The 25,916-nt window shown below is 41.2% G+C and overlaps 1 protein-coding gene across 2 annotated transcripts in view; it reads left to right on the top strand.

Annotated features, from left to right (window-relative positions):
- Positions 1–25,916, top strand: part of lmcd1 (LIM and cysteine-rich domains 1) — a 65,327-nt gene that overhangs the window by 12,111 nt on the left and 27,300 nt on the right. For both annotated transcript variants that reach the window (XM_048548153.2, XM_048548154.2), the window contains exons 2-3: positions 3,036–3,121; positions 11,552–11,807. In XM_048548153.2, coding sequence (XP_048404110.2) covers positions 3,036–3,121; positions 11,552–11,807 — 342 coding nt within the window. The remainder of the gene's footprint in view (positions 1–3,035; positions 3,122–11,551; positions 11,808–25,916) is intronic.

Genomic DNA, 25,916 nt, shown 5'->3' with positions numbered 1-25,916 from the left:
CTTGTTCAACATTGTTATGATGAGAGTACAGTGGGTTTTTGGAGACTTCCAGGATTGTATCAAGGGCATTATTTTTAAAGCCAACGTTAATGGTACAATAGAAGATGTAGAAAGACGCCTACAGTACAGAAAGAGTCCATTTGGCCCATCAAGACTGCATCAATTCTCTGAAGAGCATTTCATCCAAACTCAGCCCCCTACCCTTAAAACGACAACCCTACTTTTACCATTCCACTTAGCCTGCAAATCTATGGACACTGTGGACAATTTAGCGTGGCCAAATCCACCTAACCTGCACATCTTTAGAGTGTGGGAGGAAACTGGAGCACGTGGAACAAACCCATGCAGACACGGGGAGAACATGCAAACTAGAGTCAGTCACCCAAGGCTGGAATTGAACCTGGCTCCATGGCGCTGTGAGGCAGCAGTGCTAACCACTGAGCCACTAATTAAACAGTAGTTGGGGGTATCGTCTATCCAGTTAAGTAGTGATTTAGTTTTGATTAATATCAAATATGTCTTCAGATGTTCTAGCAATGTTAATTGGGAGGGGGGGTGTTTATGTAGTTGGATTATGATGTAATATATGGAACTGTTCATCTAGAATCATGGTTTGTCTGCCTGCTTGTGTGACACTGACCACATAGAACCATCAAAATTTTAGAGTATTGAAGGGGGTTAATCAGCCTGTATTGTTATGCCGATACAAAGACCTCCAGAAAAGACAACTACACAGTGGCCTAAATCTTTGTTTCGCATGGGCCTATAGGCTGCTCTGCCTGTAAGCCTGACACACTGTTGGTTGCAGTTTAGTGAACACGTAGCTGCGTGTTGCAGCTTTAATTTGCTCAGTAAGAGTCATATCTCCTCACTATGAGGCAAAACAATGAGTGCAAGTTAATTGTGCAGACAACTTTGACTTGGTGACTCTGGATTAAGATGTTGACCCATCACTGCTGATTCTGGGTTTGAATCTAGCCCCAATTTGGTTCCCTGCAAAACACCATCCTCAGTTCATTTTAATGTCATAGAGTGAAAGACCTGTGATGCTTCACTCTCATTTAGAGGGCAAAGTTCAAAGCTGCCTGCAAGCTGCTGCAATGTTGATAAATTCCAAATGACGCAAGTGTGACAGGTGTAGGGAGTAAAACTCATTGCCAGTGATAAATGGCCTTCCAAGAGTGTTATGTTTAGTGAAATTTGTGAGGCAAAATAGGAGGAGGTTTCATCCAAATTTAAACCATGCTTACCGTATGTGGGCATTCTTTTTCTCTGTCTTCCATGAAGTTTTGGCACACTACTTGGGAATAGTTCCATGTGAAGCCTCTCACCCTCTGATATTTTTATACAAGTTGACGTTGTTTGGGTGATCATGTTTGGCGAATATTAGGTCTGTTTTACAATGGAAATGTTTGAATTACAGTCAATTGTAGCATCGCCAGACATATCCCTGCCAACATGAATTACTAACATCCATCAGCCTTAGGAGCCTTGTTAATTATGTTTCCACAATTAGATTGGAAATCCCCTGCTACTATCATGCCTAATGCTCTTTATCTTGGTACAAATTGAGATTAAACCTGGAACTGTATTGCTCAGATATTTCCTGGATAATCAGGGAGCAATGAATAGCAGTGATTTGTGCTGATATTGAGGATGTTTTCCAGTCCCCTTCACTGCATCTTTTTACTGAAGGCACAACCTGTCAAACCGATACATTTTCATAAATCACACACAGCAATACCAATGGTTGTAGCCATACTGGACATCAGGATACATATGGACAGACATGGAAATTTCACACTTGACAGTTTGCCTGAAGTATTTGAGCTATCTTTGACAATTCATGAGTTAGTCTGAAATATTCCAGTTTGTATTGTTCTCTGATAGAGAAAGTGACTCTTCGCTTATGATCTAATGTGTTTGCAGTTTTTAATAAATGTCCACACTTCTCTGAATCTGAGCTTGTCTATGTATAGAAAAAATACAGGTATAGAATAAATATCAGAAAAGTGTAAGCACCAATCCTTTTCAAACATTCTTGAACAATTCAGTCGGAGATGTGGGTGAACTGTCTTGATGGTATCACATGGAAAAACTTGTCCTAATTGAATTTTCAAGGGGTCGCAACCTCATTAGTGAAAATGCCACAATCAACTAATGATCTAAGGTACAATGCTCAGAAATTGTAGGTGGCCCAAGTGAAACAGTGATGCTTTGGTATCATATGTGGAACTGAATGTGGTCTATTTAGGCGTGGATTTATTAATGCCTTGTTGAACTCACCAATTGTACCTGCCATCTTTAATGGCAGGAATTGAAGTTCCATTGACTGAAAAAAAAATCTAGATCATAACACGAGGAACAGAGTTGAATTTCAGTAGGTATGTGGTATTTATTGAAAGTAATAAACAAGCTTTTGTCCCAACTAGGATGTTGATGCAAATATGGATTTGACTATAGATTAGCAGACTCAGGAATTTCAAGACTACTTCTAATTTGGGAAAACATGATTGGATCAGTGGTAAGAAATGAAGAATACGCATACATAATTGTCAGCACAATTCATCAAACACTTTCCATGTTACTATCCTGGACTTTTCAGAATCTTTACTACTTGTAGATAATATATATTCTCTGAAGTTGAGTTCAATGAAAGGTCTGTATGATCTGGTCCTAGTAAGTCTGTTTTCTGTACTCCACTGCTTCTTCATCAATGGTTGAATATTATGGGGAAAGGGCAGTGATTTAATTGGACTGACCTTTCAAAGGCCTGGCACAGTCTTGGCCTCCTTTGCATCATTACAAAATTAAAATAAGATTTTGCACAGCTGAAATGTAGGAATATTGACAAAGCTGGAAAAATATTCAGGAGTTTGCCAATTGATCTTCAACCATCATGAAGCCGTTTTATAGAAGTTTTTCTCAAGATGTCGGACAGAATGTACAGTGGAAAAGGTTATATGCATTTTGTGGACTAATTGAGCTTGATGGGCTGAATTTTTTCCTCATTCTTGTATTTCTTTCTCTTTTAGATGTCCATTCTTTATCAAACCGGAAAGGGAGCTCCCTGTTTGGGATGCCGAGGAATGTGCAAAGCATTTGAGCCACATCCTTGGAGGTAAGTGGCTCCTCTACTAATAGTAGCCTTTCATAGCACAGTTGGAGGCCATTCAGGTCTTGGTGCCTGCGCTGGTTGACCTATTGATTGACAGTTTTACCCTACAGCCTGGAATTTATTTCAATTTCGAGTCACCAAGAAATCCAACTAGGAATTCTCATAAGAATCCTCTTTTGCACAATGAGTGGTGCACATGTGAATCTATTGTGACATATGTTTTAAGCAAATATTACAAATGCATTTAAGAGGAAACTAGATAAATGAGGGAGAAGGGAATACCTGGCTACAGTGGTAGATTTTGATGAGGAATAGTGGGAAGAGATTTGAATAGAGCATAAACACTACTCTAGTCCAGTTGTAACAAATGGCCTGGTTCCATTCCATGTATCCTATGTAATCCTGTATGCTAATGTCCTTCTGAAAATTACTGTTGAATCTATCTTCCACAGCCTTTCAGGTAGTGAATTCCAGAAATTCCATGAAAGGATGCTTGTTTGAAAGAAGGGTCTCTGCACTCAAAACATTACTTCTGTTTTCTCTCCACAGATGCTGCCAGAACTGCTGAGTTTTTCCAGCAGTTTCTGTTATGGTTTGTGTTTGATGCTTGCTTGAACATTGTTTCAGGAAATTATCTGCTACATGTAAGTGGGTGCCGCTCAGAAACATAGCAGCGTACCGGAAATTTATATGGCCTTTAGTGCCAAGAGGGAAGACACCTACTTAGCAATAATTCTAATTTTACAAAATATAAACTTGCTTTTGTTTTATCCCTAAATGGAACATGATTCTGTCACTCTGCTGTGAGTGTCTTGACTACAGCCATGGTGTGTGAAACTACTTCCAGTCTGTTCCTACAGAGGTGCCATAAACTGTCAAACTCCATCTCAAATCATGAATACAGATATGAATTATTTTCATTGAATATATTAGAGCATTTTTGCCCAGTTCTTGTGGGATTCTTTCAAAGCACTGCACCGAGCTTGTACAAAGGTGTTGCATTCCAAGAGAGAATCCAGCATGTTTGATTTGTTCGATAATTCAATTCTCACGTTGCACTGTTGAGACTTTATCGATCACATTTTAAATGATAATGGAAGAAGGCAGAGATAAGATAGGAAGAGTGGGTTTTAATGGCTGGAATTTGGATTGGGTGGGACGGTAAAATGTCACAAAGTTTTATACCCAAACTCCTGACTTTGCTTTTTTTTCCTAATGCCTCCAGTGCGTTTCAATGAGGTGATGTAATTATTTGTGTCATGGATTTAATTTCCATTATAAATTTTATGTCAACTGTCTGAATTCCCTGAGGTTTGTGAGCACCAGGAATTAAAGAACAGCATGAGCTTCTGGAATCTTCTGTCATGCTTTCCAACCACAAAGTCTGGAAGTGCTTTTCACATGCCCACCAAAGTTACCCATAACTCATTCCCGTGAATGGGATGTCACCTTGTCTCCTGCCAACGTTCCCCACTGCACTCTCTGCCTACCAAATTTGTCTTCACAGTCTTCCCCTGGCTTGTTCTTTCTAACCCTCTCTTCCAGTTTTGTATTCCATGGCTGCGAACACCTACTCATCCAATGTGCAATCAGTGTTGTCACTGGGAGACAGTGACAAACATCTCCCTTGTATCTTGCTAGTAGACTCTGCAGGATCTGTTTTTCCAGTTTTCATGAATGCAGAAGTGCACTTCTGTTGGAGCACATTGAAAGATCGGAGCGTTTTCTTAATTTACCTTGTCAACTGGTGAAGTGTTACACAAAGTTTGTTCAGAATCAGCTGCCTATTGTTGAGCGTGTATTAAACTTAGAGCAAATCCGACAGAGATGGTGATGAATTTGTGAATAAATTTTGAAAAAAATTCACTTAAGGAAGGAAGAAGATTGAGCAAAATTGAAGAACATTGGGAAATGGAAGATTTTGTTCTCAATGTTAACAAACTCCTCGCTGGCTGTCACACAACTTTCCCACTTTCTCGCCAATGTCCCTATCACTCGGGCTGATAAGATCCCACCCCCTGTTTTGGTCAATAGCAAGTAAGTAAATCTTGATGTTCAGTACCAAAACAGTCAAAACCATTAAGATTTTGAGAAGTTCTTTTATTAATTTTATGGGAGCATGATGGCTCAGTGGTTAGCATTGCTGCCTCACAGCGCCAGGGACCTGGGTTTAATTTCAAACCATGAGTATGAAGTTTGCACATTCTCCTTTGGATGCTCCTGTTTCCTCCCATAGTCCAAAGATGTGTAGGCTAGGTGGATTGGCCACGCTAAATTTCCCAGAGTGTTAGTGACCAGGGATGTGCAGGCTGGATGAGTTGGCCATGGGAAATAAATGGTTAAGGCAAGGGGTGGGTCTGTGAGGGATGCTCATCAGAGGGTCGGCGTGGACACAATGGGGGAATGGTCTGCTTCCACACTGTAGAGATTCTATGATTTTGCAAGTGTAGGTGTCAGATAATGGCCCACAATTTACCTGAGAACTCTTTGAAATATTTCAAAGTGAAAATACCGTATACCATGTGAAGCACTGCTTTGGGCATGAAAACAAAATCGGGCATTGATTTTGAAGTTGGATTTGAAAAGTGTAAAAAGTGAAGTTTCACCAGACGAGTGTCATTGCTTGAAGGGTTCAGCAAACAGGTCAGCTTGGCTTGTATTCCACTTAGCTTTAAGGGTTTCCCCCCCTCTTAATTCATGAATGACATGAGGACATTGCTGGCTAGGCAACATTTATTGCCCATCCCTATTGCTTAGAGACCAATTCAGAGTTAACCACACTGCTGTCTGGAGTCACATGTAGTCAAGACTAGGTAAGGATGGCAGTTTCCTTCCCTAATGGGATCAGTGAACCAGGTGGGCTTTTTCCCTGACAATTGACAATGGATTCATAGTCATCGTTAGATTCTTAACTCCAGATATTTATTGAACTCAAATTCTACCATCAGCTGTGACAGGATTTGAACGTGGGTCCCTGGAATATTAACCAGGTCTCTGGGTTAACAGTCCAGTGATAATACCACTAGGCCATTACCTCCCCTAGGGAAGTTGAGGCTGAGTTAATTGTAGACTTTAAAATTATAAAAGGATTCAACAGCCTCAATACAGAAGTGCATTTTCCTAAGCTGACAGTCCCCGGAACCCAGTATCATACTCTTAAAATATGGAATTAAGCCATTTGGACTGAAATCAGGACACTCCTTTCCACAAAACTTAATGGAATTGTGCAATTCTCTCTGCAGCTGTTGCTGGGTCAGTTGTAAGCTGTGTCTTGTGATTGACAACTGTTTATTAGGTAAAGGTATGAACAGGTAAATGGAGTTGAGATGCAGACTTCCCATGAACTAACTGAATAGTTCAACTGGTTCAAGGAACTCAGTAGTCTACTCTGGTTCCTGTTTTATCCCCAAATGCTCATTTTTTAAAAGCCTTAGAATCCCTACTGTGTGCAAGCAGGCTATTTGATCAATCGATGCACCAAAGAGCCACCTTCCCCCGTGGCTAACTCCCCCAGCCTGCACATCCCTGGACACTATGAACAATTTAGCATGGCCAGTCCACCTTGAGGAAACCCATATAGACAAGGGGAGAATGTGCAAACTCCACACAGACAGTTGCCTGAGGCTGGAATCACTCCCAGGTCCCTGGCATTGCGAGGCAACAGGATAACCACTGAGCTACCATGCCACTGTGCACTGTTCTAATTTCATATGAGTAGCTGGTGCAGGATCTGGACACGTACAGATACACATAGATATAGACCAACTTGCGCGCATGGACTTCATAAATTCTTATAAATGCATTAAATTATGTAATTACAGAGGAATTTTAAAATGTGACCTCTTCCTTTCTCAAGGAAATAGTTATTTCAGTGTTTTTGAGTGTTAAATTCACAAAGAGACGAGAGTCACATCCCAAAAATGTTGGTTCAATTGCATTGGGACTTTTAAATAGTCTGTAAATTCCCTACATCAATGCTTAACTTTTTTTTTCCCTGAAATGGATGATTTTGAACACTTAAAATATTGGTCTCTAAGGATCTTAATGACCTGTGTGGATGAAGGCTTGTTTACTTATATGGGAGACATCAGTCGGGTATTGAGAGAAAGAAATGTCAGACAGACAGAACAGGAATCTGTTTAGTCATGAAACTTAGTAATTCAGACATTATATTAACGTTATTTCTCACTCCATGGATGAGTCATGCTAGGTGGAGACTGGAACAGTCAATTAAAATGCTTCGTGCTTAACTCTGTTCGGGGAAAATGATTGTCAAATTCTTCAAGTCACACACCATCCCTACTGCTCTTACATTGTTGTCGGGTAAAAATCCTGAAATTCCCTTCCTAACAGTATTGCATGTCTATCTGCATCACACAGACTCAAACAGCCAACTCACCAACACCTTCAGAAGGGCAGTTGGGGATGGGCAATAAATGATGGCCTTACCAGTGATGGCCAATGTCATGAACACTTTTTAAACATAGCAGTGTTTCATAAGCCCAAGATTTTAACTTGCAATAGGCTGTAGGGCTCACAGATGAGAACCAAGCTATTTGTGACTTATCAGTGAGACTCTGGCACGTTTTAGTATGTCGGGCCCAACCTGTAGCCAATCTGGATGTCAAAGACATAGCCTCCCCACTTCCTCAACACTGTCTGTCCCTATATCATCTTTGTGCCCGTACTGCACTAGTGTGACAATTTTAAATTTCTCAATTTAACCTTCCTGTGATCTGTCTTGAAACGAAATTACAAATTTGGTGCTGAGATAAAGCTTGTTTCTTTCTTGTTGTCTTCCTGCCAAATTTGATTTTAAACTGACATTATCGAAACAGTCCAGCGCCAACACAATTGTAGCTGAGTAAAGATCAAAACAAATTCATATTTCAGCTTCAAATTTAACTTCGGAAACATGATTTAAAATGTATTTAGTTATTTACTTAATGTAGGGTGAATGACCTATCAGACTGTTTGGATTTGATTTGCTACAGGGATTAAAATGAAGATTTCTTCCTCTTTCCCTTCACTTTAATGTGTGTATTTCGTTCAGATGGACTGTATTAAATTCTAGCAAGGATTTAAAGTTTGTTAGAAACAACTGCAGGGTTAGACCATTTGGCCCATCTAGACTGTTCCATCATTGAATAAAATCTTGGCTGATCTGATTTAGGCCTTCCTACATTTTTCTGCCTGCCTGTCATAACCCTTAACTGCCTTGTCAGTCAAAAATCTGCCTTATTCAGCTTTGAACATACACAATGACCCAGTCTTCACTGCTCACTGATGAAGAGAAATCCAAAACTAATTGACCTCCAAGAGAAGAAATTCCTTTTCATCTCTGTTTAAAATGGGCAACCCCTTATTTTTTAGATTGTCCCATAGTTCTAAATTCCCCCAGTAAAGGCAATATCTACTCAGCATGAACTGTGTCCAGTCCGCTTAGAATCTTTGTTCGAATAAAATTGACCCTCAGTCTTTTAAATCCCAGTGAGTTTAGCCCCGACCTGCTTAACCTTTCCACCTGAAACAACTTCTTTATCCCGAGAATGAGCCTAGTGAACTTTGTCTGAACCACTTCCAATGCAACTCCATCTCTACTGAGGTAATAAGGCCGGTTCTGTGCACAATACTGTCGATTCTGATATAACGCGTGTTTCTTCAATGTGAATTGGCTTTAACATGATTGAAGAATTTAGAACGCCAACTTTCCTTGCCTGTATTGCCTATAACATGCGTCCAGTCCCATTAGTTTAAATGGTGTGGCTGTTTTACGATTTTTCTTATAATATGAGATTGCATAAGAACGGAACTACCGATTTACAGCCAAACCGACTGTACTCCAGAGGTGGTCTAATCAATGCTGCAAGATTTTCCTTCTTTGGTCCTGTCTTATGTTTACACACTTGTCTCTTCTTCCTACACCGTGTTTATCATTACCTTCATCACTTCTGTTTATTGTTGCCTTATTCTTTACCTTGAACTTTTCAAGGCTCCCTTCATAGGTACCTTCCTCACTACGTCCGCACTCACTATTTTGTTGCAAACCTGCTGTATAGCTTAAGCTATATGATTTATCTGGCCCTAGCATGGTCAGGTGAAGGATAACCCAGGAGTATAGCTCCCCCTTTCCCTAGTAGTGTGTCAGTGTCCCTCATGAATAGAAACCCATTTCTTCCACACCAGTCTGAGTCATGTATTCAGCATTCTGATCCGAATTACTCCATGCCAACATAATAAAATGTGAGGCTGGATGAACACAGCATCTCAGGAGCTCCTGGGCCTGCTGTGTTCATCCAGCCTCACATTTTATTATCTTGGATTCTCCAGCATCTACAGTTCCCATTATCACTCCATGCCAACAGTCTTGTGACTTGAGTAGTTATTCAGATTCTGTTAGCCATTCGCATTCTGCTTTTTAATTTAGCCCTTTGCTGCTCAGCCCACGGGCAACCCGCTTTGTTTAGCCCCACGCATGTAATAAAATGTCCATATGGGCCACAGCAAATGGAACACTTCCCCTTCCACTGCATGCTTCTCTCTCACTGTGGAGAAGTGGCTGTATCCCTGTCACCTGACAGGCAACACATCCTTCAGGATTGCTGTTCTTGGCTGCGGACAGGAATGTCTAACCCCCAAATTTCACCATCCTCTTCTGCAACTGCATTTCTTTATGCTGCCCCTTGCTTGAATGCCCTCTGTGCTGTAGTTGGTTTTCTCATCCACCCTTCATTCCCTGCCTGAGCCCTCTTAGTTCTCAGAGATAATGGGAATTGCAGATGCTGGAGAATCCAAGATAACAAAGACTCTGATGAAGGGTCTAGGCCCAAAATGTCAGCTTTTGTGCTCCTGAGAGGCTGCTTGGCCTGTTGTGTTCATCCAGCTCCACGCTTTGTTATCTTATGTCCTCTTGTTCTCATATTGCTGTCTCATCTGTGGGTTATTAGGGTCTAATGTAGTTCCAGAACCTGCCAAAGTATTCCTCCCAAAATTTGTAATGCTAACCAACAGTATGCAGTGGCTAGAGTCCTTCATAGCGGGGATCAGGTAAGGGGAGACGGAACTGGTAATGGGAAGGTGTGTGAGGCTGATCTAGAATGAGCTTGGAGGGAGGTGAGAAACAAGAGTTGCAGCTTCAGATTGGTGAGGACCGGGGCACTAGGTTTGAGGATGGGTGAGAGGAGAAACCATTGATTTGGATTTGGAAATGAAGAGTGTAAAATGAAACTGGAAAGTAACCAGTCCCTGTCAGTAATTCGGTCGGGAGGATACAGTGCCACCAATAGAGCCACCAGGCAAGTTTAGAAGAGAGTTCCACCTTGAAACGAGGAGAGAGAAGAAAACTGCCAATTCGACCATGGTGCTGAGGGTGATGTTAGAAAAGGGCTCTCTATTTCTATTATATAGCCTTCTCATTTTCTCATATCTGTGGATGCATTGAACAGCATGCACATAACAGTCACGCAGAGGCACAATGCAAGTCTGACCCTGTGTCGATACAATTGTTGCTTTCAGTTGTAACTTCAGGTGTGTGCCCTATACAGAACATACAACAATGCAGTGCTCGAACTTTCTGTTCTTGAGCCTCGGCGGTGTTAACAGACGAATGACACCATTTCTTGCCTAATTATAAAAGAAGGTTTTATCTTTCCTTTCATAGGCTTCCTTTGTAGGCTCTTTCCTACAGCACAGTGGATAAAGCATGTGCCAATTCTTGTTTAACTTGTGACTCTGCATATCAAGCGGGAGGGAAATATCTCATTGCTCATTTCAATAGCCTGAACTACAGTTGACTCCCCAGATGTTACTAAGATTATGTTCTTGGATGTTGCACCACCCAGTCCCATTAGATAGTGACTTGTGATACAGATACTAAAGCACTTCTCTACAGTGGTAATGGGAACTACAGATGCTGGATAATCTGACATAACAAATTGTGGAGCTGGATGAACACAGCAGGCCAAGCAACATCTCAGGAGCACAAAAGCTGACGTTTCGGGCCTAGACCCTTCATCAGAGAGGGGGGATGGGGAGAGAGTTCTGGAATAAATAGGGAGAGAGGGGGAGGCGGATTTTTCTCTCTATCTTCAGTCGCCCTCCCCCTCTCTCCCTATTTATTCCAGAACCCTCTCCCCATCCCCCTCTCTGATGAAGGATCTAGGCCCGAAACGTCAGCTTTTGTGCTCCTGAGATGCTGCTTGGCCTGCTGTGTTCATCCAGCTTCACACTTTATTATCTCACTTCTCTACAGTTTGTGTTTCAAAATACAGACGGGGACTTCCACAAAGTGCAGGTTTTTCATCAGATGTGCTAAGGCTCAAATAAGCAATGATACTTTGAATTCTGGAACCTGACTGATTCCACCAGATAATGGTCATTCCTGTATAGACAGATGAACTCTATCTAATGTTACTTTGCTTGCTTTTGATGCAGGAAGATATGCAAGTCATGCAAATGCAACCAAGAGGATCACAGCCTGCACTCTGATGCTGAGGATGATCGGAAAATCGGCCGTCTTTTGGCTGACTCCAACTATTCCAATCTGACTGCGCGGGTGAAGGGAGGAGATGGAGTCCGCATTTATAAGAGGAACAGAATGATTATTACCAATCCCAATGTAACAAAGAAAGATCCAACTTTTGACACAGTCACATATGAGTGGGCCCCACCAGGTCTGACCCAGAAACTGGTAAGCTGATTCACTCAGGAGAGCTGACATGTGTTTTCACAAGCTTGCCTTACCAAAAGTATTAGGACACTATAATAATAGTCTCTTATGGGAAGGAGGGTAAACAAAATGCAAGAAAAGGGAATTATTTTGTAAGTGTGAAGCAACTAGCTAAATTTACATTAAAAAAATCAGTGTATAATACCTGTTTTCTTTTACCTAAATCTGTATGCTGTGGCTTTCATACAAATCACGAGTATTGTTTTGCAAGCCATAAATGTTCATAAACAGCAACTTGCGTTTATAAAGCACCTTTTAATAGAATGAAGCATTCATAGCGTTTCTTTTGTTTTTTATTCATTTACGGGCTGAGGGTGTCTGGCTAGCATTTATTGTCCATCCCTAATTTCCCAGAGGGCAGTTATGAAATATCCAAATTGCTGTGGGTTTGGAGTTACATGTAGGCCAGACCAGGTAAGGATGGCAGTTTCCTTCCCTAGAGGACAGTAGTGAGCCAGATGGGTTTTTTTCCGACAATCAGCAATGGATTTTCAGGAGTACTGTAAAGCAAAGAATAATCTCAAAAACCCCAGAAGAGGATTTTAGTTGATATGAGCAAAAGAGATAGCTTGGAGAAGTGTTGGCAGGATATTCCAGAGCTTGGTTTTAGGCAACAGAAGGCATAGCTGTTAGTGTTGGAGCTAATAAAGTTGGAGATGTGCTCAAAGCTACCAATAGATGAGCATGGATACTTCAGAAGATTCTGGAGCTGGAGAAGAATACAGAGGAAGTGAAAATCTAGAATATGAAAAAGTTTTGCATTTATATAGTGACTTGCACAACCTCAGGAAATTTTATAGCTGATAAACTAGTGGTAACTGTTTTCAAATGGGAAGCAGGACAGACAATTTACACAAAGCAAGCATTACACAAACAGCACAATAACAATGACAAAATAATATGTTCTTATTGAATGAGGAATGTTGCGAATATATATAAATATTGAGAGCATAACATGATAACTCTCCACTTCAAAATGGCATTGTGGGATATTTAATTCTGTCTGAGAACACAGGCACTTCCAACAGCGCAGCAACCCGTCAGTCACTATTAAAGTGGAGAGTCGGCTTTGTCTTGGAGTGTGACTTGAACCCAAAACTCAGCTCAGTTCATAGTACTCTTGATGTTAAGTTATTAAAACGAGGTGAGAGCAGGTATTCAAATGCAGGGATTCAACTGTGTGTGAGGAAATGTTCTCAGAACCAAGCATGATTGTACCTGAATATTGAAGAGTATGTATAGTGGACACATCCAAACCTAATGGTTCCAAGTTCCTTTCCTAGACTCAGCCACTTGTAGTTCTTGTGAACTGACCCAGAAACCTTGGTGCAGAAAGTGGAAAATCAGGCATGGGTCCCACAGGTCTTTACTCTTTTTGCTTGGGTTAGCACAGTTTGGGTTGAGCTGCTTGTCCATTGCTAGATCATCTGCAATCATTCTATAGCTTAGGTATGGAGAACAGATTAGCTTAATGAATTGTTAAGTCAGGGATGGCCCTACGTTTGAAGCTGAAAGGTGCGGCCAAGAAGGGGATAGCTGCAAAGTTTGGGAGAGGGAGGCTGAAAAGGGAAGAGAACAGTTGATAACAGCTGAGAACTGAGCTATGTAAATTACTTGACATCACTGGTGTAATTAATTATTTGCAATTGAATGTTGAAACTTAAATTTAAGGCTGCATACGTTTTGGAGAAAGTGGACTGGATGCTGCAGTAATGAACACGGTGTGTCAACTTTCCTGCTCCTCTGATGCTGCTTGACCTGCTGTCTTCCTCCAGCTCCATACTGTGTTGTTCTGATTCCAGCATCTGCAGCCCTTGCTATCTCATGGTGTGTCAGCTGTTCAGTTTAAATGTAAGATTTTGATCTGTTATGCAACAAGAAGGGCAGCAGCTCTTTTAACTTTTCTAGAGTAACTGAGAACAGGATGGTTTTGGTAGCGCACACACACAATTATTACTCTGTAGAAGGAGGCTATTTGGCCCATCGTGCCTGCATCAGCTCAACTATCTGGTGCCAATCTTCTGGTTTCTCCCCATATCCATGCACGCCATTACTATACAAATGGTTGCATCACCTTGTGTCTGCTATCAAGATGCATTTCTTTTCATGAAAAACTAATTTGATATGGAACTGAGCATTAACTCTGTTTGAATGCACATAAAATGAGGCTTTTTTTCACACTTTCAGTTTTGGTCTCCTTCGCAATGGTTCCCAGTTTTAACTTGTTCTTTTGAACAGGGAAATTGGAGATCTAAAAAAGGAAAATAAGATCCTTTTTGATGACTATGTCACAGTGATGCTATTGGATTCAACATCTTTGGGTTAATTTCATGGAGCACAAGCTTCATACTTTAAAATTGGAGATATTGTGACTAAGGTAATACCTTCCCAGGTAGCCAGCACAGCTAAACCAGAGGCTGCTAGAACAAGCTCACTGTCAGATATTCAAGCTGGAATATTATGCATAATTCTGAGCACAACACTTTAGGAAGGACATGATGGCTTTGGAGGGGGAGGAAGGGGAAATTTATTTCTGGTTCAGGTATTTGGGATGGGATAGACTGGTCTAGTTAGAATTGTTTTCCTTCAAGTGGAGATGATCAAGGCAAGCTTTCATAGAGGTATTTAACATAATGAAGAGGGACTAAATCTAAAGAAACTGTTTTCCATGACTGAGAAATTAATAGTCAAAGGGCATGAATTTAAGATGGTTCGCAAGAACTATAAGCGGCAGGAGGAAAAATCAATATTTTATGCAATGAGTAGGTAGGATTTGGAGAGCGTTGCCAGCTAGTACCCTTCAACTGTAGATTGGATGAATACTCGAGGGAGAAAAGTCAAGGATCTATAAAGAAAGAAAATGAACTAACTAAATTGTTCTGAAGAAGAGCCAAATCAAACTTGATGGGTGACAAATAGCCTCCTTATGTTCCATACTACTTCTATGACAGAGTCTTAGCAGGCAGAATTCAATAATAAAGCATCAGTACATGTTTGAGGTTGTAGTGAACAGCAGGTAGTTATAACAGTCATTAAACATCAATAGTTAAACTCTGAATGAAATCAGTGCACTGTTTATGGAATGATAATTGATCCTGACTTTTGGACTGTTGAAGGTCACACTGGCATTCAGTTGAGCAACATATATATTTGCTGGGAACCGTTTTTCTGCTGCAAGTGTTTGTCAATTATTTCTATCACTGGGGAGGTGTGGTTGTGAACCACGTTGCCTAATAATATTAGAATGATTTCCTTTGGGATATTAGAACTACAAACTTCCTGTTTCAGTGCTCCGTCTCACCTAAGGCAGTCATGATTCTTTAGTCCAAAAATGTAATGCCTGACTAAACGTTCAATGGTTACATAGCCATGAGATTGAACTATTAGTGACAGCACCATTGCATAATTGCATTATTCAAGTGCATTATATCTTTTGGCTGAATTGTTTTCTTGTTTAACTTATTGGCATATACTTGAGCATTAACCTTTGAGCACTGTGATCTTTTTTAGATTAGACAGTATTCAGTTTTGCTTGATTGAACTCCACAGGTCTGGCAGTATCTGTAGAAAGAGAAACAGAGTTAATATTTCAAGTCTGATATGATTTTTCTCCTAAAGAAGTCACCTGGACTCGCAATATTAACTCTGTTTGTCTCCACATACATACTGCCAGATCTGCTCAGTTTTTCCCATTTTCTGTATTTTTATTTCAGACTTCCAAGAACTATTGTATTTTGATACTATTTGTTTGTTTATTTGCCTTGCCTTAATTGATCAGACAGATTTTTCTGTGCCTCACACCAATTGCAATTGCAAAACATAAGACAGACATCACATTTTTTTTTGTATTCCCAAAGGATATTCAGGTCTCGTTTGAATCTAGTAAGATATAATTAGGGAAGTTTAATAAGTTATCTCAGTGCAAGGTCCCCTCAAAAGCAGTGATCATAACATGGTAGAAGTTAGCATTTGGATTGAGACTGAGAAACTTTGGTAGGAAACAACTGTAGTAAACATAAATAAGGGTTATTACAAAGAAGCAGGGGCAAATATGGCTAGAGTTGGCTGGGTCAGGAGTGTAGCAACAAAGATAGTTGAGGAACAATGGCAGATGTTTACAAAAATATTCATGACATACAACAAATAAATATGCCAATGAGGAAGAAAGATTCTAGGAAGGGGATTAACCAACCATAAGTGACCAGAGAAGTTAAGGACAGAATAGTAAGAAAAACATTATACAACATGGCAAAGATTAGGGATAAACCATAGCATTGGGAAAGTTTGAAAGCCAACAAAACTTAACCAAAAACAGCAAAAATTAACTTTGAGGGTAAACTTGCAACTGATTTCAGGACAGGTAGCAAGAGCTTATTTTAAATATATAAAAAGGAAGAGAATTGTAAAAGTGATCATGAATCACTTAGAGAATGAAGCTGGGTAAATAATAACAGTACGGAACTAGGGGTTGGAAGTGAAGTTGAACAAAAATATTGCATCAGCCTTGATGATAAAAGACATCTAATTGTAATCTGAAAGTACCAAATAATCAAGAGTGGGAGAGGAAATTAATATAGCAGCTATTACCAGAGAGAAAAAAAACTAGTAAAGGATAAAAGCTGATAAGTCCCTGTACCTGATGGGATGCTTCCCAGATTAGTAAAGAAACTAACTGCAGAGATAATGGATGAACTGATAGTAATCCTTCAAGAATCCTTAGATTTTGGAAAAGTGCTGGAAGACTGGAAACTGCCATTATAATTCCTTTACTCAAAAAGAGAAGGAGACAGTTGGGTTGACACCTGTCATTGTGAAATACCTTGCCTCACTGAGATAGTCCACTGGAAATCACGCCCCACTATTAACAAAGTGTTCTCAAAAGTGAATAGATTGTAGCAAAGTACACAAAAATACCAAATTACCTATCTGCTTAAACTGAGGCGAACAGGAAACACAGACCAGGTTTCTATACTTAGAAGAATTACTATTTAATACAAATAAATAAGTTCTAGCTACAGATAAAAACAATCTGTAAACTGTTGACGTAGACTTGTTAAAACTCTAACTCCCTTATGGAACTTCCCTTATGTGGACATGCAGACAGGCACATACAGCCAAAAAAGGTTTGGTGTTATGGATGGAGAGAAAAACCATGGGAAACAGTTCAATGGCCTCTGTCCACAGGGTTTTCTAAGAGATTCTTTTGTTTTCCAGGACTTGCCCTTCTAAAGCTTTTCTGGTTCCTTTTACTTCCTTCCAGAGGTCCAGAAGCTTCTGACAATATTGGAATACTGCGTCCAGTTCTGGGCGCCCTATTATAGGAAAGATGTGGATGCTTTGGAGAGGGTTCAGAGGAGGTTTACCAGGATGCTGCCTGGACTGGAGGGCTTATCTTATGAAGAGAGGTTGACTGAGCTCGGTCTCTTTTCATTGGAGAAAAGGAGGAGGAGAGGGGACCTAATTGAGGTATACAAGATAATGAGAGGCATAGATAGAGTCGATAGCCAGAGACTATTTCCCAGGGCAGAAATGGCTAGCACGAGGGGTCATAGTTTTAAGCTGGTTGGTGGAAAGTATAGAGGGGATGTCAGAGGCAGGTTCTTTACGCAGAGAGTTGTGAGAGCATGGAATGCGTTGCCAGCAGCAGTTGTGGAAGCAAGGTCATTGGGGTCATTTAAGAGACTGCTGGACATGCATATGGTCACAGAAATTTGAGGGTGCATCCATGAGGATCAATGGTCGGCACAACATTGTGGGCTGAAGGGCCTGTTCTGTGCTGTACTGTTCTATGTTCTATGTTCTATGTTCTAATATTGCTTATACCCACAAGCTGTTCAGCTAATCAGGTTCCAACTGTCATTTTTAGTTGGGATGTGGCCCTTGTCATCCACAGCAGTCTCATTTCCATGAGCCCAGTAGCAACTTGTTAACAGTTGAGTCCCTTTTGGTTCACAAACCTTGGTGCCAGCCCCAATGCTAGAACAAAGCAGCAGTGTCAATACCACTTACAGCATAGGTCAATAATTTCACCTTTGTGTTACTGACTTTGCAATTGCAAAACAGAGGAGACAGACATCATGTTTTTGCATTCCCTAAGGATTTTTTCATCTTCTTTAAATCTGGTAATGTGTAATAAGGGAGGCTTAATAAATGATCTCAGAGTAAAAAAAATCCCCTGAAAAATAGTGATCATGATGTTTTAGAAATTAGCGTTCAGCTTGAGAGTGAGAAACCTAGGTAGGGAACACCTAGGACTGATTGACTTCCAACATGAATTTATGCATCACTGAATCCCTACAGTGTGGAGACAGTCCCTTCAGCCCAACAAGCCCACACCAACGCTTGGAGCATCCCACCCAGACTCATCCCCCTATAACCCACCTAAGCTACATGTCCCTGAACACTTAGGGCAATTTAGTATGGCCTAACCTGCACATCTTTGGACTGGGGGAGGAAACCCGACCAGACTCAGGGACAATGTGCAAACTCCACACAGACAGTTGTCCAAGGCTGGAATCAAACCCCAGGTCCTGGCGCTATGAGGCAGCAATGCTAATCACTGAGCCACTGTGCTCGGTAATTGAGATTCAGACTGACCAGGACTTGATTTTTGAATATATATATATATACCTGAGGTGTGGATGCTGTTGGCAAGGCAAACAGCTTCTGCCTATCATATTTGTTCGACAAAACGTAGTGTGGTGATCTGCCATCTTGAACTCCTTCCAGTGCTGTTGGGAAAGGGTAACCAGAATTTTGATCCAGCAACAGTGAAGAAACAGCAACATTGTTATAAATCAGGATAGTGTATGTCTTAGAGGAAGCTCGCAGGCAGTGGTGTTTCCATTTATCTGCTTTATCCTTTTAGATGATGAAAGTCATGGGCTTGAAAGGTGCTATCAAACTCTCTGCTGCAGTTCCTATTATTCAATCCACGTTCTTTTTTTAATGTCTATAATTTTACTTAGCAGGAGAGCTCAAAGAACACCAATTAGAAATGAACCCCCAGTTTATGTCCTTTCGCTCAAGGGATTTTGAGGCTGTCTGAACTGGTTCAACCACTTCTTCTGGGTGAAATAAGCTAACAATGCACTAGTAAGATGTGTGGTTTTCTGACCTCTGCTGATAAATGCCATACAATCCAAAACATTTGTCTAGTCTAGTAGAAATGTTTTGATAATGCCACAAGCCATAAATTATCACTTTATGTTGAGATGCCTGAGGATTTCTTCCTGAACTGGGACAGTATTAAGATCATTGATTTTACAAAAACCTTTTACAAGCTATAGTTTAAAGCACAAGATCCACAAAGAAGCATCTCAGAACATTCATGATTGTTTTGAGCATTACTAACCTTGCCCTCCCAGCCATTAGAGCAGCTTCACAGCTCACCTTGTAACGGTTTGAACCGTGAGGTGTGTGATCGTGTGAAGTTGGCCTGCTTTCACTTCCCTTCACCGCGGGAGAGATGCATTTGAAGTCTAATTGGTGGAAGTTTTCCTGCAGCTTCCCTTGACCCTTTCAAAACATCAGAAACTGAGCAGCCACCATGAATCTCTTGGTGATTGGCCTTTTACGTATTTCTGCAGTGATAACTGTGCTTGTTACAAGAATTAGCAGGATCGCTGCAGTGGTACTTGCATTTCATTTAGCCTGATTAATAACCTTCGGAAGGGGCTGCGTATCCTCAATGTATCAAATGATCAAAGTGCACAGTAAAGTAAGTCTTTTGTCAGTATCAGCATGAACCTTATGTAACCACCCTGACAATCTGTCTTGTTTCAGATTATAGGAAACAGATTTTTTTAAACTCATCTAAGCCAAGCAACACAACAGAGACTTTCAAATGAACTCCATTGTCAGAACCTCCCAGGCAACTTAACACTGCTGCTTGGAGTGCAAATTTAACTGGTTTGAAATCCGATGAGCTCTTGTGAGCTCTTGTTCAAGTTAGGGGAGAGTCACAGCTCCCAGCCCTGTTAATGAGGGACTGAATAGTTAAAGTAACCTCTGGATATTGAGAGAGCAGCTATGAAATAAACAGGACCACCCCTGAAGAGCGAGCAATGTGATCATAGCAGCAGATTGTTTAGAGAGGGCTCACACTCACTCAAAACCCCTCTAGGCCTACCGCAACCTACGATAAACTGAGCAATGGCCGGTAATCAGCATGCCCCCTATCTCAACAAAAACCTTTGACTGTGGATCAGCTGATGGCTGCGAACGCATGCAAAACATTATACTTCAGTTTCACAGGTACACCCTGATCATTGTAACCAAACAATACCTTGCCGAGATGCAAGTGAGGCTTGGTGTATGACAGGCCTCCCACTCTAAATGATCATGCACAGTCCTGTCGACTCAAAACATGGATAATTCTTATGCTGTGTGTGCCAAAGAAAGCAAGCGAGCACTCCTAATCGTTTGTTTGTGATGGTTTTTCCCTTTCGAGGATTCTCTATCTGGGGGACATAGTCATTGCTGCCGGCCAATTGCAGCTTTTGGCTACAATTCGATTTTCAAGCAGTTTCCTTTTAGGCCTCCTCACAAAATGTGAAATAGCTTTTGGTCAGTTCGAAAGCTTGTATGCAGGGCAAATGTTTTAGTCCACATTCCCTCAGTGAGTCAGAACTCCATGATACTTAGAGATCAGAACTGTATCCTAAACTTAAATAATGGTAATTAGGTTGGTAGACTCTCCCTCTGAACCATAAGATCCCAGGACTTCAGCATAAAGATTGTGGCCATCACAGCAGTGCAGGACACTCTTGTCATCTTTCAGATGTTGAACTAAGGCCCTGGCTGCCCTCAGGTGGATGTAAAAGTTTTGATGGTGCTATTTCAATGAAGGGTGATTTCTGATCAATATTTGTCCCTCAATCAGAGTCACAAATACAGATCTTCTGCCATTATCATTTGAAGTCTGTGGGATTTAGTTGTGTCCAAATTGGTGGTGTTTCCTACTTTATAACGTGGACTCCACTTCAAAAGTATTATTAACTGGAGGATGCTGTGACATGGCCAGTGTCTTAACAAATTAAAACCATATTTGTAAAGAATTCTGATAAATCGACTCTTGGAATCTCATAATGATTTATGAAATTGGACCCTAATCTTGTATCTGTGAAGGTTAAGATAACAAAGTGTGAAGCTGGATGAACACAGCAGGCGAAGCAGCATCTCAGAAGCACAAAAGCTGACATTTCGGGCCCAGACCCTTCATCAGAGAGGGGGATGGGGAGAGGGTTCTGGAATAAATAGGGAGAGAGGTGGAGGCGGACCGAAGACGGAGAGGAGAGTACAGGTGGGGAGGTAGAGAGGAGATAGGTCAGTCCAGGGAAGACGGACAGGTCAAGGAGGTGGGATGAGGTTAGTAGGTAGGAGATGGAGGTGCAGCTTGAGGTGGGAGGAAGGGATGGGTGAGAGGAAGAACAGGTTAGGGAGGCCGAGACAGGCTGGGCTGGTTTTGGGATGCACTGGGGGGAGGTGACGAGCTGGGCTGGTTGTGTGATGCAGTGGGGGGAGGGGACGAACTGGGCTGGTTTTGGGATGCGGTGCGGGAAGGGGAGATTTTGAAGCTTGTGAAGTCCACATTGATACCATTGGGCTACAGGGTTCCCAAGCGGAATATGAGTTGCTGTTCCTGCAACCTTCGGGTGGCATCATTGTGGCACTGCAGGAGGCCCATGATGGGCATGTCGCCTAAAGAATGGGAAGAGGAGTTATATGGTTCGCCTCCAGCAATGCCACAACAATGCTACCCGAAGGTTGCAGGAACAGCAACTCATATTCCGCTTGGGAACCCTGCAGCCCAATGGTATCAATATGGACTTCACAAGCTTCAAAATCTCCCCTTCCCCCGCCGCATCCCAAAACCAGCCCAGCCTGTCTCCGCCTCTCTTACCTGTTCTTCCTCTCACCCATCCCTTCCTCCCACCTCAAGCCGCACCTCTATTTCCTACCTACTAACCTCATCCCGCCTCCTTGACCTGTCCGTCTTCCCTGGACTGACCTATCCCCTCCCTACCTCCCCACCTATACTCTCCTCTCCACCTATCTTCTTTTCTCTCCATCTTCAGTCTGCCTCCCCCTCTCTCCGTATTTATTCCAGAACCCTCACCCCATCCCCCTCTCTGAAGAAGGGTCTAGGCCCAAAACATCAGCTTTTGTGCTCCTGAGATGCTGCTTGGTCTGCTGTGTTCATCCAGCCTCACATTTTATTATCTTGGATTCTCCAGCATCTGCAGTTCCCATTATCTCTGTGAATGTTAAGTAGTTTATTGTTACCTGATCTGCATTTCTCTGTATTGTCTTTAAATATAAATAATTTTAATATTTAGCTTGACCAAGAATGCTTGTCCGTCATAGTGTTGTATGGTTTTATTTTCTTTAAAAGTTTAAAAAAATATATACAAGCTAACATCTCAAGCTATTTCCTGTGTGAACTCTAACATCCTTGATGGTTCATTTTCTGGTTCACTATCCCAGATGCCCAAGCATAAGACGATATTTTATTTCATAAGAAGCAACGAGATTTCCCAAGGGAGGTTAGATAGGAAGAAGATATGCACAATGACATTTCCTTGAGAATTATTAAAAGTGCAGTGTTGCCTAGTCTCTAGGATCAATGTGGAATTTTCTTTTATTATTTCTTAGGATGAGTGCCACTGGCTTGGCAGCATTTATTGCCCATCAGGTTTTGAAGAGTCAAGCATGTTGCTATGGGTCTGGTCTCACATGTAGGCCAGACAAGAATGGCAGTTTTCTTTCCTAAAGGACAAAGGTGAACCAGATGGTATTTACCAACAATCGATTCATAATTACCATTTGAATCTTAATTCCAAATTTTTATCAGATCCAGATTCCACCATCTGCCGTGGCAGGATTTGAACCCAGCTGTTAGCTGAGTATATGGCTTAAGGGTCTAACGATAATACCACTAGACCATCACCTCTCTGTGTCGAGAACTTGAAGGATTGCATTTTTGAAAAAGTTTTTTTACATTTTCTTCTGACATTTCTGTTGACAAATTGCAAAAGTATTGAAAGATGTGGAAAAAGGCCACTTGATGGACAGTCAAGAATCTTTCAATTTGGTAATGGGAAACACTTTTCAAAAGCTGCAGTAAGTGAGGATAAATGTGATGGACTACTGAAGCAGGAGCTCAGAGGGAGAAAGCCATGTGATGAAGCCTCCAATAACTGCATTTCGTCAGTCTTGATGACCCTACTACCAGTGCGACTGGGAAATTGCAGAAGATTGTGTCAATAATCAATGAGAATTTGCTCTTTTTTACTCCTGGAGAGTACTGTGCAAATGACCTGATAATTACAGCTGACAAATAACACCAATGTTTTCAGATTATTTATTAATTTTCATCTTACCAGTTCCCACTCCAACCTAGTTCATGCAGGCACCTCTAGATTTGACACTGATCACTTTTTATTCTCAGAATTAACCCTTTCCTTTCAGAAAAGCAACCAGTTGCTTAATTTACAAATCTATGCAACAATAATTGCTGGCTGGGCCAGTAATGCCCCCATCCCTTGAGTCAACAAAAAGAAATATACTGGCTAACTAACATGCCACCATCTACTGGGAACGATCCACTTAGCTGCAGCAATTGCAGGTCACGGGGCTGGATTTTAAATGGCGCCATATTCCCTGCCATCTCCTCTCCCTGACACCCCATAACATGAACTCACCCCTGACCCCAGTCTCTGACATTTAACGCTCGATTGGTCATTAATTGACTCAGACTGAGACTTCTACCCCTAACTGGAAGGACGTTCCTATCCGTAGCATCAACTTCAACCAGTGGCCTTAATCGGGTCCACAGGTAGCCACTGAAAAAGGTTGCAGAGATCATCTGAAGATAAGTTTTGGGTAGTAGCATAATCTGGCTTGGAGACAAGCCCCAATGAAGAAGATATAAATGTTGGGTGTGGGAGCAATCTGGTGAGACCAGCTAGGATACAGTTAAATGAGAGTATATAATGTTTTTTTGGGCAGGTATATGGTGTGTGCCTCTGATGATCACAGGAAAACCCCTAAATCAAACATTGTTCCCAACCGTCCAACCTGGGACACACAGTCCACTTAATAGAACTGGTCAGGGCTCCACCTTCAACCAATAAAAATATTTAATGGTCACAAAAGGGTCTCATTAGTCCTGGGAATGATAGGTCATCTGATGCCTCCACTGCCCCCTTGTAAACCAGGAGATGGGGTAGCAAGGTGCACAATGTATTTTACAAGCATCTATATGCACACGTTCAAAGCGGCCAACCCATTCAATGTTTTCTATTTATTTCAAAGTGGTACATTTTAGACCTTGCAAGACTATCAAGTTTCCTAATCCAATTGGCCGTGTCATTTCTTAAAAGACACATCGCTTACAAAATTTAACAACACAGTTTGTCTCATGGTCAGAACTTGTCTATTTCGATCTCCAAATCCATTTCAAATGTTCTGTTCTTTATCCCTTTCCTGTGTATATTAGCAACTTATTCTGGTTTCTTACAGAAAAATGGAATCAGCCCCCTCGTCTCTGAATGTTTTTCAAAAAGTCAGAACATAGGCAGAAAGGTGGTCATTTTGGAAACTGGATATTTACAAGTCTGTGAGCCTCCCTGGGAACAGGAATTAGCCTCTAATGTAACTACAGATTGATGAGAATTAAAATTACTTCATTTAAAAGGACCTAACGCCCAGTTCAGAAACTGCTCCATCTGAGAGGACGATGTCATTGTGTTCTGTGTTTTGACATTCCTGTTGCTGGAATACGGCATGCGATTTGAACTCGTCATGCCACAGAAGATTCATTAATGTTCCTGAAAGAGAAGTAGTGTTGGTTGTGCTGATCATAGCAGGAGTAGCAACAGTGTTGTTGTATTTCTCGCTACCCATTAAGTTCAGATCAGGGATTTTACTCCTCATCGCTATTTAAGTGACGGTGCTAGAGTGCAGAGTTTGAGTGTGGAAAGGATCAACCATGCTGTGATGAACAGCAGATTTAACTAACCTGCTGCTACTTGCTGTTAAAACTCATGCATAAAAGATGCCTCTGCAACAAGCATCTGGTATTCCTGGATTCATATCTTCAAGAGGACGGGTGTAGAATACTGGCACGTTTCAAACAAAAACAAACTAGAAGTTTGACTTTTCTTCAGCCAAGCAAATTAAACTAAATACTGTGTGGGGATAGTGTGAAGAGATTTTCATTCCTGTTCTTGGCCTGTGGAGAATTGCTTGCACATGTTTTCATTATTAGTTCAGACTACTAGGAGCTATAAATCATTTCTTGCTGGCCCTATAATCTATATTTTGAAGAATTCTAGTAAGATCTACATCCCGTCTGTTATGACTATCATGTCCCTGGCTCTGTGTCCGTGTATGCAGGAAAAATGGGAAGATGTAGAGCATTGATCTTCCTTCTGTAATATTAGCTAATTATGTTCTCATCCCTGGCATAAAAGAGAAAGTTTAAAGTTCAAATGGGACCCTTCAGCAAATGTTGGCTGACCTGATGTTTATTTACAGCCTTACACAGTTGTGTTTCTTCCTCATTTAAGCTCCAGCATTTCTTTGTATACAGTACAGATTAATAACAAATTGCCTCAGCAGCCATGTGTATGGGCTTTGTACAATGTAGGATGGTGAAATGGCTCACGAACAAGGGTAAAGTTTGTTGACATTGCTTTGCAATGTGTGTGTCTCGCACTTGATATTATCTAGTGCACACTTGACATTCGTTGACAACCATAGCAAATGGAAAGAAGTCAATGCAACATACTTGTTGTTTTGTTTAACCAGCTGTCTGCATTGTGCCACATCACTACGTTATGAGATCCTGAGTCATAGAGTCATACAGCACAGAAACAGACCCTTCGGTCCAATGCATCCATGCTGACCAAGTTTCTGAGTACTCTATCATGAAGACTGATGCAAAAGACCTAATCAATCCTTATTTCCCATTATTAATTCTCCAGCCAGTCTTTCTAATAGGCCAATGCTCACTTTGTTAGCTCTTTAAATATTTATAGAACTCTTACTATCTGTTTTTATATT

Source organism: Stegostoma tigrinum, chromosome 11, assembly GCF_030684315.1.
Source record: "Stegostoma tigrinum isolate sSteTig4 chromosome 11, sSteTig4.hap1, whole genome shotgun sequence".
Classification (NCBI taxonomy): Eukaryota; Metazoa; Chordata; class Chondrichthyes; order Orectolobiformes; family Stegostomatidae; genus Stegostoma; species Stegostoma tigrinum.
The sequence above is the reverse complement of the archived record's forward strand: the minus strand, read 5'-3'. Positions and strand labels throughout refer to the sequence as shown.